The 13,899-nt window shown below is 41.8% G+C and overlaps 2 protein-coding genes across 2 annotated transcripts; both read left to right on the top strand.

Moving 5' to 3' along the window:
• Positions 1–3,939: 3,939 nt before the first annotated feature.
• On the top strand, positions 3,940–6,223 carry ucn3l (urocortin 3, like). The gene is made up of 2 exons (XM_072377446.1): positions 3,940–4,198; positions 4,554–6,223. Exon 2 carries the CDS (start codon positions 4,562–4,564, stop codon positions 5,018–5,020), a length of 459 nt encoding a protein of 152 aa, XP_072233547.1. The 5' UTR covers positions 3,940–4,198; positions 4,554–4,561; the 3' UTR covers positions 5,021–6,223.
• Positions 6,224–7,207: 984 nt separating this feature from the next.
• Positions 7,208–13,871, top strand: copg2 (COPI coat complex subunit gamma 2). Its single transcript, XM_072377024.1, has 24 exons — positions 7,208–7,346; positions 7,943–7,995; positions 8,118–8,198; positions 8,319–8,390; positions 8,518–8,597; positions 8,751–8,826; positions 8,978–9,070; positions 9,191–9,277; positions 9,360–9,517; positions 9,617–9,750; positions 9,887–9,954; positions 10,167–10,355; positions 10,711–10,806; positions 10,947–11,190; positions 11,317–11,392; positions 11,663–11,766; positions 11,844–11,969; positions 12,057–12,125; positions 12,234–12,415; positions 12,538–12,667; positions 12,742–12,839; positions 12,940–13,078; positions 13,213–13,311; positions 13,521–13,871. Exons 1-24 carry the CDS (start codon positions 7,310–7,312, stop codon positions 13,649–13,651), a joined length of 2,622 nt encoding a protein of 873 aa, XP_072233125.1. The 5' UTR covers positions 7,208–7,309; the 3' UTR covers positions 13,652–13,871.
• Positions 13,872–13,899: the final 28 nt, after the last annotated feature.

Raw genomic sequence — 13,899 nt, 5'->3', positions numbered from 1 at the left:
CATCATGTGCCATTGAAAAAGTAAATCTGCCTTCACATTGGTGATTTGTGTCACTGTCTCCCTCTCCGTCACCTTTCTTAGTCAATCGCTCTACATCTTGTGTGCTGCTAAAATATGAAGCTGATGGCTGATTGCCTGCTGCCTCCTCCATGACTACATATGGTCTTCTGGTGGGGGGTGTTGTGAGCAAGGCTGGGAGCCAGATGAGGGGCCAACAGGGGCAACAGTGACTCTCCATCAGACCACCTTAGCAGTTGCAGGGAATTCCTGCATGGGTGTTGATGTGGTGGAAGCACATATTAAATTATCTTTTTTTTTTAATATAACCATTAAAAAAAACACAAGTTAAACTCAGAAGCTTCCACAGGTGGAGGCACTCCAGAGGACGTTGCAGTGTTATTTTTAAGTCTCATGTCAACAATAATTATAATTTGTCAAGTTTAATTGATTTTCTGGTTGATTACTAAAAATACTCATCTCGAACTGACGGGGGGCCTTACATGAACAAGCAACCCTGAGGCTTCCCTCAGATTAGTCCCAATTCTGCACTGTGAAGTACTCCCACATGCTAAGATGCTTCACAAATCAGCAAGATATGTTTAGGTTTAAAAGCTCTTTCATATGAGCAGTGAGACATGTTGAAATTTTAATATCTTTTCCAAATCAGGCCTGGTTATACATATAACAATCATAGCTATTTCCAAGGCAAATGAATATTAAACAACGTTGAGAACCTGACAGCTTGCTGTCAAATCTTTAATATCGCTCTGTTATATAAACTTCTCATGATTAGACAAATAACAATCAAATTTAACGATAGAGAAAAGGCATTTTCACAAATAAAAGACCTGTAAATATTATACACTGACACAATTTTGTGACTTTATCCTTAAACAGAAGCACATTCGATTACACTGAATAATTTATATCGTCTCAAAGTGTACTATCAGCTTTAATTTGATTTCTTTTCCAAATTGGGAAAAAGGTTTGCACTTAAAAACTGTTTCAAGAGTAGCACCTTCATTTTGAAATACAATGATCCTGAAGCCTCATTCTCTCACAACATCACACAAAGCGAACTCTCACAAGGAGGTGGACATATTGTCATCCAAATCTAGGGTTCACAAGGTAAGCCTCCAAAGTAGAAAGGCCCTACTTCATAAATAAAAAGGGAAATAAATCTTAAAAAGCAACATGAATTTGAGAACAACATTCTTTGGACTGTTAAAACTAAGATCAACCTGATACAGAACGATGGGAAGAAAGTGTAAAAAATGATCTGTAAAACACAAGAAGGCAGCCATGACATGGACAGTCATGGTCCTGGTTGTGATGATAGTTTTGTTTGTTCACTTTATTTTTTCTTCTGTGCTAGTGCTGTACATCACTGTTGTTAAAAAAATATCCCTCACAGAAAGTACATTACCTTTTGCTCATTTCCAGCTGTCATTTATAGTCCAAAATTCAACAACCCACCCATCCATTCAGGGCTGCAGGGGTCTTGGGCCTTGGTTCCTGTTCACTCTGACTCTTTTTAAGCTATGCTATTTTTAACATTTCTATCATTGCAGAAATTCAGCCACAAATTTTTGAGAAGGAGACGAGACGAGGAGGCCAAATTGTACAAGATCACTTGCAATTGGAAGTATTCGAATGATAATGTCTTCACTTTCTATGACTTTAACTAGTATTAAAAAGGCACTGCATTCCGAGATAAGCAGTGAGCGAGCTCTGGACTCAAGCGAAGATCAGACCTTCTCAGTTCTCTTACTTATAAGTCACTGGACAAGTGAGTTTTTGTGCGTTAATGTGTGGTTAATGTGGCTAGCTTCAGGCTCATGTTGTTAAAGAAATGAGAACTTGCTCAACCGAGAGTGTGCCAATAGGTCATTCAGATGGGAATTTGGGAGCAAGCAGAGCTATCTCCAGACTCTGGATGTCCAGAGACATGGGGATCCCCTGGCTGGGAGCTGCTATTTCAAGAAAGAACTGGTTTAACTTGCAACTCCAGAGGTCCTCTCATGTGCTTAAGTTCCTGGTCGAGCACTCAGTAGAGCTTCTTCAGCTGGCTCCCTAGTTTATTGCTAAGCAACTTGTCGGTTTGTTCTTGGCTCAGGTTGCGCTCCCAGGCTCCAGACTGATTGAAACTAATAGGGCCTATAGCCCTTGTTGCTCACTCTACGTTGCCTTGACTGTCTTCTCCACTTAGCTTGTGTGAACTTTTCATAGCTTGCTAGCTTCTTGTTTCATCTGTTCCCCCCACTGCAAGCAAATTAACTGTTCAGCTCCATCCTGCAAGCTGTCAGGATTGACACTGATTGATGCTGGTTTTCCTTAAAACTCACCTTGTAACGCATAAATACAACACCCTATAGACATGTTGATAAGGTAAAAACTTGGGAATTTCAGTGGATGGGAACTTTGAATTGAGCAGACATGTAAAGTAAAGAGGTCAACAAGCTGTGACATCCAATGTGAGTCCTTCTCATAGAAGAACAGATGAGTTTCCATCTTAAGCAACTTAAAGCAATGTAATGCTGCAACAGTTTAATAAATATATGAATCCAAAGAGGGGCATGTAATTACATTTTAGAAATCACTGCAGAGAAGCAGGAGTGGGAGGACATCTTGTTGCATACTGTGTCACAGTATGTGATTAGTCTAGCTGTGAAGACTTAAATTCATATTAATGAAGCAGAAAGAAGTTGCTCATTAGAGCTTTACCCAACGCTTCTTTGATACGGTTTCTTCTTCTATGCTCTTTCTTCATTTTGACATTGCAATGTACATCACTGCAGGTGGTTCCCACGCTTCACATGTAAAACAAGAAATGTTCTTCACATATTTCAGATAAGTGGCTTCTTTTAAACTATTACACATAAACATAAACAGCATCTAAGTAACATAGAATGGCTTCTATCAATACTGGTGTCATTCAATCATTTCAGTTCCTGAGCTCCCAAGGTAATAAAATTCAGTTTCTCTGATAATGGACAAAGTAATTTCCCCCGAAGAAAATTGATGTATAATCTCATTTATATTCAATTAATTTAATGCTGATAAGGGTGACAGTGCTCCTTATGTAGTTTCAAAAATATAATGCAGGAGTGAATAATATTTAATGAGGAGTCAATATGGAGACATCATTGCCATAGAAAATTCAACCACAGAATTATAGAATAAGCATGATATGTACAAAAGTCTTAATTCATTTTCACACTGTCCAACCTTTATCAGTGTTCATAAACTGTTGTGAATGACTTTGATAAAAATGATTTACCAAAGATTAGTTGGCATTATTGACAGATGTGACAGAAACAAAAGAAAAACTCTTGCTAGAGGTCATCCTGTTGCATATTTTGGGTGTTTAACATAAAGACTCTTTCGTCTTTATGATAACTCCTTCTGGAGAAAGCATGTGGATCGTCTGGCTCAAAATCCTATTATTCCAATCAGGAAAAGATATATCAGAATTACTTTAGGTTGTGTAATGTCCATCTATCTCTTTCAGCCTGGACTTTGCCAGGAGAAAGCTCTAAGCATCTGATTCGGCTATGATTTGATTAAAGATATTTTGCTTACGTAAACTGAAAATATGTTCTTTTGACTTTGGACTTTTTGTATATTTATATATATATAAATATATATATATATGCTGTCCCAGCTGAGAAGAAACAGCAAAAAAATATTGAATTGGAGCTGTCCGTGGTGCTGAACAACTAACCTCACATATTTGCTGTGAAACCAGAATCTAATACCCGGCAAGTATAAGGTTTGATAACGTGAAGACATTCAAAATAAGATCTGACACTACATGATGAATTTTCGAGGTTTTCGTCGTCGTGATCCTTCGAGTCTACAAACAGGAGGTCATAACTTTTTTAAATTATTTTTTCCACTTCTACATCACAACATCAGGGCCAATAGGAAGGCTCATAGCAAACCAAAATGTCAACGAGATGACGTTGTTGCTGGCGTAGGGCTGCAGTTTGATGGCTCCTACTAAACGAATGCAGTGGGAATGGACGAGCAAGCCAGTCTGCCGGTCAGACAGTGCGCACTGTTGACCCTCACACGAATTGTCAGTTTTTTTCAGGAATTGTTATCGGAATTTCACCTGAAGATTTCCTCTTGGTGGCTTTTCTTTGCGGGGACACGCTCTGGTTACCCAGTCTAACGGTATCTTTGGACAAGAGTGGTAAGAAAATTATTCATCTCGTGTTTTGCGACTTAGCTGCCCTTTCTCTGGTTTTCTTAGTATGAACACTTTCCCGGGGGCAGAAGCTTAGAAAGCTCCGATTCATCCAACTTAAAACTAAACCTCACACGTGAAATCATATTTTCAACAAGAGATTAAGTGTGAAGTAGTATATTTTCAGTTTAATGACTGAATTACTTTAAAAATACATGACACCTTGCTCCGTTTATGGCAATTTAAGTTTTCACTCAAGTGATGCATTATTACAAACTGAAAAAGCTGGTGTGTTAGAGCAGAGAAATATTCACTCGTATTTACATTCCCTGCTTTTGTTTAATCTGTGTTGGTCCCATAGGACACATTATGCTGTCGTCCCTGAAGACCCTGCTGCTGCTCTCGGTCCTGTGCGCACCGACTTCCAGCCTGTGCCTGCGCCTCTACCAGACCCGCTCCGATCTCCTGTGCAACGACCACATGGCTGTCAGGGTCCGGAGTGACGAGAGCGAGCCCGGTTACTCCCCCGTGGAGGGTTGGGGGTCCCTCCTGCAGTCAGCGGAGTATCTCACCTCCTCCTCTGTTGAATCCAGCAGGGAAAAAAGGACTTCAAGTCCCGCAAACTACCGCTTCATGAGCCGGACGAAGCTCAGAGGCCAGATGCTCCGCAACAGCAGCAAAGGGGACCGGAGGAGCAGACTGACCCTTTCCCTGGACGTCCCGACCAACATCATGAACGTCTTATTTGATGTGGCCAAAGCCAAAAACCTGCGAGCCAAAGCGGCGGAGAACGCGCGTCTCCTGGCGCAGATTGGACGGAGAAAATAAGACACGGACAACTTGATTTATAATAGCTGACTGGCCTCGTCTCTAAAAATGTAAAGAATTACTTTTCACTCCTAGTAGACGATCATTTGTTTTTCCAGTGGAATGTTATCTAATTTAAAGCATCCACTCAAAGAGGTAGAAGATACAGCTTTTAACACCACAATGATTCAGTTGCTGTCCTATTAAATGTCCATGAGTTGAGTTGAGTTTTTTTTTTTTAATCAAAGCACTAGAAAAAAAATAACATATATGAAGGTGTGCAAGTGTTCCACACGTTGACAGAGCAATTGGATGAAGTTAAACTTTGGATGCCTCTTATTTTTTTGTTTTGTTTTCTAACACACATTCACAAGCAAAGAAATGCTCCAGTGTTTTGCTGATAAATGAGACGGGTGGTTTCTGGCTTGTCCACGCAACATCAAAGCCCGGCCTTTTGAAATATGATATTCAGCCTTTCCTTTGCTTTTATTAATCCCAGTATATTTTACCTTAGAAAAGATAGTTCTCTCGATTCATTGAAGCAGCTGAGTTTTTCCAACCAAAAGGTCCCTGTCATAAATTAAACCAGAATGAGATCAAGAGTAAAAAGGGCAAAGAAATTAAAAATGCTCATTTCAAACGTATTGGTTTTGGGGGAGAGGGGGCAAAAAAGGTACCCCCCCCCCTTTTTTTTTTTGTTTTCTTCAATGTTACATTAGACGCGCGTTACTTCAAAACAGCGTTTTCACTGATTAAAACAATTTAACGTTTGATGTATTTGACCTGCCTTCTCCTCAGATTGAAAGAACAAGGATGAATAAAGCAGTTCTCAGCGGGTTTTGCTTACACCGTCAGCAAAAAGGACAACTGAAATGTTTTTCACACTGTTGTATTTGATTCCACGTGTTTTAATTATGAATTAATTAGTTTTCCTTTCTCTCCTCCGACTCCCTCATCAATCCGTTCATTAACTTTGTTTCTGCTCAATTCAGTTCAGTTGAGCTCCTCTCATCTCACACCTTCAAAGGGGAAACTATAATGGGTCCAAATTCCAGTAACATTGAGAGTGCCCTGAATCCAACACTGCCAGTGAAATTCTGTACAAATCACCTGCAAGATCATGAAATACAGTAAAATGCAAATGCATGTGAATGTATGTGTTCATCAGATGTCTCTTATTTTTCTATTCAAAATAAAGGGTTATTTTTCCTGAAATAAAGCAGATGTGACAATAAACTTTTGCCCCTTTGTGTACAATATTTTGAAAAATCCTTAGAATTGATCAACTCTTCCGTACCTCTCTATCTAGAAAGCCGAGATATATTTGTATTCTTGTTTGTGCCTAACAAAAAGTAATAATCTCATGTAAATCCAAATTGTGGCACAAACTGTGGAGGTCATAACTCTACATTTGTTGTAGTTTCACAACTTTACCACCAGATGGCACTGACGAGGTTGATTTCATTTTCAAATTGACGCTTCTTGCCTGACTTGGACGCCAATTTTCATTCAGTGGATGCGTTCACGTGAAAAAAAGAAGGCTAGCATTTACTTTAATTCATGCATTACCCCCTTAAGTTTCAGTCAGCATTTGATCGTTTCTGTTTAAGTACTTTATGCTCTAAGTAGATGCCACTTGACTTGTCAACACTAGCAGACATTTTTCAGTGCAGATTGTATGGATCTTACGACACAAACACATTGTCAAAAAAAAATAATAAATAAATAAAGATAAATTTAAATGTAGAGGCAAGTCTGTGGTTTGGGATGTTTTAAAAAATTCACCTGCCTCATACGTCACACAGTAAAAATGTCCCCATCTGGTGGTCATTTGGAACAGCTACACCTCATGTTTGCATTGGATCACATACATTTAAAGTAGTTTTATATACTTTTGATTATTTTCCATTTTGTTTAGACAGTTTATCTATTTAATGGTTGATATCAGTAGTTAGTTCGTGGAGCTTGTCTAAAGAAACCCTCAACACATTAAAGGCACGGACAATAAGGAATGAGGCGTTGTTGTCTGTCGGTAATCACTTTTCACCCTTTGAAAACCATTCGCTTTTCATGTTTATTAATTTTTTAAAAAAAGCAAATTTTATTTGTCGCGCGTCATCATGTCCAGTGTTTGAGCAGCCGACCCTGCCGCTTACCTCTAACAAATTAAATGCCTCTGACGTACCTTCCGTCGACGTGGACGCTCCAGCAGGAAGACTGTTGTCATTTTGGCTACGTGGAAGTAGCTCCTCTTATGTCTTAGACTGAGAGGATACCCTGCCCTCAGCCGTTGTCTTCGTTCATTTAAAAATGATTAAAAAATTTGACAAGAAAGACGAAGAGTCTGGTAAGCATGTGGAGTGATTATTTTACATTCGAACTGCGTCTCAAAACTAACATTTGGGCTCCACTGGTGCTGGTGTAGAACGCGCTGGAGGCTAACGCAGAGCTAGCCTGTTAGCTTACTAGCTAGTGCTAACGCTGTTTGTCAGGGAAACTGAACCAGACCATTAACTGTGATTTCTAAGGAAATTCGTGCATATGTATTTGTTTTATAGAGCTGCAACGAAGCGTTTTGCGGCTGCAATGAAATGTCTTGCCACCGTTTGAACTGACACAAAAGTTTCAAAGTCGGTTAGTCACATTTAGCGTAAGCTGACTATTAGCACTGCAAGCTAGGCGGTGTCTGCTGAATCTTATCAGTTAAGCAGGTGATTAGATTCAGTTATTAGTTATGTTTTTACTTAAAATATGTGTTCTCAACTTATACATAATTAAAACCTGCAGCAGTGACTATTTACTTTTTTTTTTGTTGCTTACTGGTAGCCTGAATTAGCATAAGTTGTCGTGAAATCTCCATTCTCGTTGGTTTATTTTGTTAGAGGTTTAGTTCATTAATAAGAGGACTACCCCCACCCTTAAATGATCTGTTTCGGTACACAGGAAGTGGGTCAAACCCTTTCCAGCATCTGGAGAAGAGTGCTGTGCTGCAGGAGGTAATATCTGCCCTTCACAATCTTGAAAACACGTTCCACAATATAGATTTATATATTATTAGTGTTACAGTTCTTATCATTTTGCCCTCTGAATAAAACAAGATGTTCTTTGTTGTTCGCAGGCACGCATCTTCAATGAGACCCCTATCAATCCAAGAAGATGCCTCCACATCCTTACCAAGATAATCTACCTCCTCAATCAGGTAAAGTTTTATCTCTTCATAGCTCTACTTGTTTTTTGTTTTTGTTTTTAATGTGTTGAGTCCATATTTTTTAATCCATCTACACATTCTAACTTGTTTTCACTCCCGTTGATCATATAGGGAGAACATTTTGGGACCACAGAGGCCACAGAGGCTTTCTTTGCAATGACCAGACTCTTCCAGTCTAATGATGTAAGATTTTTTTCCATTAATTTTATGATAAATCAGTTAGGCGCTTTTTACTTATCCTCTTAATATAAGTAACACATTACTTGCTTGCAGTACATAGAAAATACACTTGACTTTCTTTGTCTTTTAGCAAACCCTGAGAAGAATGTGTTACCTAACTATCAAAGAGATGGCAAACATCTCTGAGGACGTCATCATTGTCACCAGCAGGTTTGTGTCAAGACATTCTACAACTTTGAGTGTCGCTTCAGTTTAAATAACCTTTTTTTTTTCTTCTTTGTTGTTTAGACTGTCATCATTTGGTAACACCAGGTGTTTTTTTGTTTTTTTTAACGCATCTTTTTCTTGTGTGGTACCCTGTAGTTTGACCAAAGACATGACTGGGAAGGAAGATGTATACAGAGGACCTGCCATCAGAGCCCTCTGCAGGATTACAGATGTGAGCACTGCGCCATTGAATTCTTTTCCATGCTTCTGTTTCCCATCTTCCATGTCACATTGTCTTTTCAGTCAGTTGGGAAATATCCTCTGTACCTCCATGTTAGTGCTGTTTTTTCTCATTCTGATTTTTTTCTGTGCCCTCCCCACAGACCACCATGCTGCAGGCCATTGAGAGGTACATGAAGCAAGCTATTGTTGACAAAGTGCCAAGTGTGTCCAGTTCCGCTCTGGTCTCCTCACTGGTACGAAATGACACCCTTTCTTGTTCAGATTAAACAAGCTCGGAGTGTTTAATAATTGAAGTTAACTGTAAACCTCTGGTATTGCCGGTGGATAACATCCTTGCTCCTTCTGTTGCGCAGCACATGGTGAAGATGAGCTACGATGTGGTGAAGCGTTGGGTAAACGAAGCTCAAGAGGCTGCTTCCAGTGACAACATCATGGTCCAGGTGGGAAAGACAAATGCAGATACTTGAATGAATCTAATGTAATAATGCACAGTCCTAAAATTATGCTCGTCTCGTCCTGTAGTACCATGCCCTCGGCCTGTTGTATCATCTCAGGAAGAACGACCGTCTTGCTGTGACCAAGATGCTCAACAAGTTCACAAAGTCTGGTCTCAAATCTCCCTTTGCCTACTGCATGCTGATCCGTATCGCCAGCAAACTGCTGGATGAGACTGAGGCAGGGTGAGTGAGGAAGCCTCCAAACACGGGGACTAATTATATGTGATTCCTGACTCATGGATAACCTTTCACTCATGAAATGCATTTGATCTTTGCACACAGTCACGACAGCCCCTTGTTTGACTTTATCGAGAGCTGCCTGAGGAACAAGAATGAGATGGTGGTGTATGAGGCGGCCTCTGCCATTGTCCATATGCCCAACTGTACTGCCAGGGAGCTGGCCCCAGCTGTGTCGGGTTAGATAGCAATTTACTGGCATCTCATTCATAAATGACAGCATTTGTCATGTGCAAACACTAGTCAAAGGAATGTGATTTATACTGTGAAATCTTATTTGCCTGAGAATCTAATTGGAAATGTCTCTCCTTGCAGTGCTGCAGCTTTTCTGCAGCTCTCCTAAAGCAGCCTTGAGGTATGCTGCTGTCAGGACCCTAAACAAGGTACAGCTCCATTCTATGTTTATTTATGTGTGTGATTGTGTGTAAGCGCACGGATGCTTGGCAAAAGGGTTCCATTCCGAGCTGCTCAGTTCTATTGAAGCAATATTACATGGATACGCTTGAAAATCTTTGGCAATATCGGAGCTCGGCACACGGTTAATAGTTCAAAATGAATTAACGAATGTATAGTAATTCTGCTTTATTTCCATCAGGTGGCCATGAAGCATCCATCAGCTGTGACTGCGTGCAACTTGGATCTGGAGAACCTGATCACAGATTCGAACCGCAGCATCGCCACGCTGGCCATCACCACTCTGCTCAAGACCGGCAGTGAGAGCAGCGTGGACCGCCTCATGAAACAGATCTCCTCCTTCGTCTCCGAGATCTCTGATGAGTTCAAGGTCAAATTGCTTCAACATAATTTCATTTCATCCTCAATTTGATACAGACACATGGTTTGGCAATTGTAAAGAGTGGAAATCCAACTGATGCCCCTCTACTTAATAGTTGCTAAGTAATGTACTTTAGCAGGATTGGTGTGATTATTATATGCCAGAAATTGACCCTGTAAAACAAAAGTATTGTTGTGACAGCTAGTGTCTCTATCCCAAAAAAGATTAATTACAGAAGTTGGATTTTCTCCGCTCCCCCCCCCTTTTTTTTTTTTTTTATTTAATCTAATTTTTATTTTTTTTTAAATTAAGCTATATTTGTTTCCTCTTGTTCTAAATGTGTTTGATGTTTGGCTCATTCCAGGTGGTGGTGGTGCAGGCCATCAGCGCTCTCTGTCAGAAGTATCCCAGGAAGCACAGTGTCATGATGAACTTCTTGTCCAACATGCTCAGAGATGATGTGAGTTAAATAGACCGCTTATTATCCCTCACACAGAACCGAGCAGTGTTCTGACCACTGCTTAACACCCACAGTTGATGCTGTTTTTTTATTTCATAGTACTTGAATGATACGAGTTGCATACTCTTTCCATACTGCAGGGTGGTTTTGAGTACAAGCGAGCCATCGTGGACTGCATCATCAGCATCATCGAGGAGAACCCTGAGAGCAAAGAAACAGGCTTGGCACACCTGTGCGAGTTCATTGAGGATTGTGAGCACACAGTGCTGGCCACAAAGATCCTTCACCTGCTGGGTAAAGAGGGCCCACGGACCCCACAGCCGTCCAAGTACATCCGCTTCATATTCAACCGAGTGGTGCTGGAGAGTGAGGCTGTTCGTGCAGGTGAGACGGTCGGGGGGGGGGAATAAGCTTTGGCTGGAAATCCAGGATTTGCTTTAGCAGCACATCAAACTGTTTCACCTCAGAGTATTTTATAAGCAGCTGAAACCTTCTTTCTTCCCCCTTCAGCTGCTGTCAGCGCTTTGGCTAAATTCGGGGCTCAGAATGACGATCTGCTGCCGAGCGTCTTGGTTCTTATGCAGAGGTATTCACTTAATATTTGGAATTATCCTGCGGGACTGATTTTCCGGCCCTTTCTTAGAAAAGAACACTCGATAAACCTCTTGTGCTACACAGTCTTTAGTCCTGATATACTCGCGTATCGAGTCTGTTGCAATATGTTGGTACTGGCATTCTAAAACTGACAGTGTCAGTAATAATCCACTCAAACAGCCCACTGAACAGAGGTTGGTCTAAAAAGGACGGTGCATTAAGGTGGGTGTAGTTTGCATCTAACGTGCGTCTCCCCTCACAGGTGCATGATGGACAGTGATGACGAGGTGCGAGACAGAGCTACTTTCTACATGAATGTGCTACAGCAGAAGCAGAAGGCTCTGAATGCGGCCTACATCTTCAACGGTAACGACACAGAGCTACTTTTTAAAACAGAAGAACCCGCTTGTTTTTTGCGTTGACGTGTCTCCTTTGTGTCTCAGGACTGTCGGTGTCCGTTCCTGGGTTGGAGAAGTCTCTGCACCAGTACACCCTGGAGCCCTCAGAAAAGCCCTTCGACATGAAGTCCGTACCTCTGGCCACCGCTCCCATCACAGAGCAGAAAACCGGTACAATCACTTTTCTTTGTGATGAGTTATCAACCAAGAAATGTTTTCAGGAGTCAAAACAATTATTTTTTTTTTTTCCTTTCTCAGAAATTGCCCCTGTCGCCACCAGCAAACTTCCAGAGAAGCTGGCCCCATCACGTCAGGACATTTATCAGTGTAAGACCCTGAGCTCTGTCAGTCTTTCATGGACGTGAGACAGTTATTCCCCTTTATCAGCAGATGTGATGATTGAAATGCCCACCCGTCCTCCGTTTCTCTCCGCAGCACAACTTTCGGCCATCCCAGAGTTCCAGGGTCTCGGCCCGCTCTTCAAGTCTTCTGAGCTGGCGCAGCTGACAGAGGCTGAGACGGAATATGTGGTGCGCTGCATCAAACACACCTTCGCCAGACATATGGTGTTCCAGTTCGACTGCACGAACACGCTGAACGACCAGTTGCTGCAAAAGGTTTTGTTTAGGATCGGCTTTCTTTTTCTTTCCATATGACAAGAAACCGTTTGATTTTGGCTTTTTATTCAAATGCTTTACGATTTCAAGCAAAACTGTTTAAAATGTGGGATTCTCTGTAGGTGGTGGTGCAGATGGAGCCATCAGAAGCTTATGAGGTGATCCACTACATGCCCGCCCCCAGCCTCCCCTACAGTCAGCCCGGGTCGTGCTACACTTTGGTCCGACTGCCTGAGGACGACCCCACCGCTGGTAGGAAAACAGTAACTGGACGGTTTCTGCTTGTTATAACAGTCTGAAGAAAATGTTGTCATGTGTGTCTGCAGTTTCCTGTACGTTCAGCTGCACCATGAAGTACCTGGTGAGAGACTGCGACCCCAACACAGGGGAGCCCGACGACGACGGTTACGACGACGAATACGTGGTACGCAGCGGTGGCACGTCTGCAAAGTGTGAGCGTGTAACTACGGTGAAAGTGCTTAAAGCCATATCCTCACCCTGTTCTCCCCCCCGCTGTGCTTCAGTTGGAGGACCTGGAGGTGACGGTGGCAGACCACATCCAGAAGGTTTTGAAACCAAACTTTGGAGCAGCATGGGATGAAGTGGGTGATGAATTTGAGAAGGAGGAGACCTTTGCCCTGGCATCTGTACGAACTCTGGACGGTACGGCAAGAGCCTTTAGCGAGAATGCCTTTTTTTTTTTCTCTCGGAAATTCAAACAACTGTTGAATTTTTAACGGACGATCGCTTCCATTAACAGAGACCTGTTTTTATGCTTTTCTGTGACCCATCTGCAGAGGCGGTTGGTAACATCATCAGTTTCCTGGGAATGCAGCCATGTGAACGCTCAGACAAAGTTCCTGAAAACAAGAACTCGCACGTCCTCTTCCTTTCTGGTAAGCGCTGCATTTCTGGACTGTTCTGTACAAATTTCTACCTTCCAAATGACGAAGCAATGCAAGATAAAAGCAGACTGCAGAAGGTCCGTTCCAGGAACATTCAGAATGAACCCTGCTGCCACATCTTGGTGGTTAACCCTCCTCACAGGTGTTACTTGATGGGCCAGCGACCGTCTCCTTGACAATCTCTCACCATCTCTCCTCAGGTGTGTTTCGTGGGGGTCACGATGTGCTGGTTCGTGCTCGCCTGGCGCTGGCCGACGGCGTCACCATGCAGGTGACGGTCCGAAGTACTGAGGAGACAGTTGTCGATGTGATCCTGGCCTCTGTGGGCTAAAAGTGTAAATGTACATGCCAACACAACCACATCCTTAAACATGACTTCTTCCCAGCTCTAAAGTTAAACCTATGTTATTGCGATGTATTCTGCTGACCAACACGGACATTTACAGATGTTTTCTAACTTCTAGCACTAAGTGTTTCCTTACTGTTTGTTTTATCTGCTGGAAAATATTCTTTCATCTGTCAAATCTGCAATAAAGTCTGTCAAAGTACAACTCACCCCAACTTCTTTTTAAACAAAAC

The sequence above is a fragment of the Leuresthes tenuis genome, unplaced genomic scaffold (genome assembly GCF_036924035.1).
Source record: "Leuresthes tenuis unplaced genomic scaffold, fLeuTen1.0.hap1 SCAF_23, whole genome shotgun sequence".
Lineage (NCBI taxonomy): Eukaryota > Metazoa > Chordata > Actinopteri > Atheriniformes > Atherinopsidae > Leuresthes > Leuresthes tenuis.
This window is presented reverse-complemented; position numbering and strand designations above follow the sequence as displayed.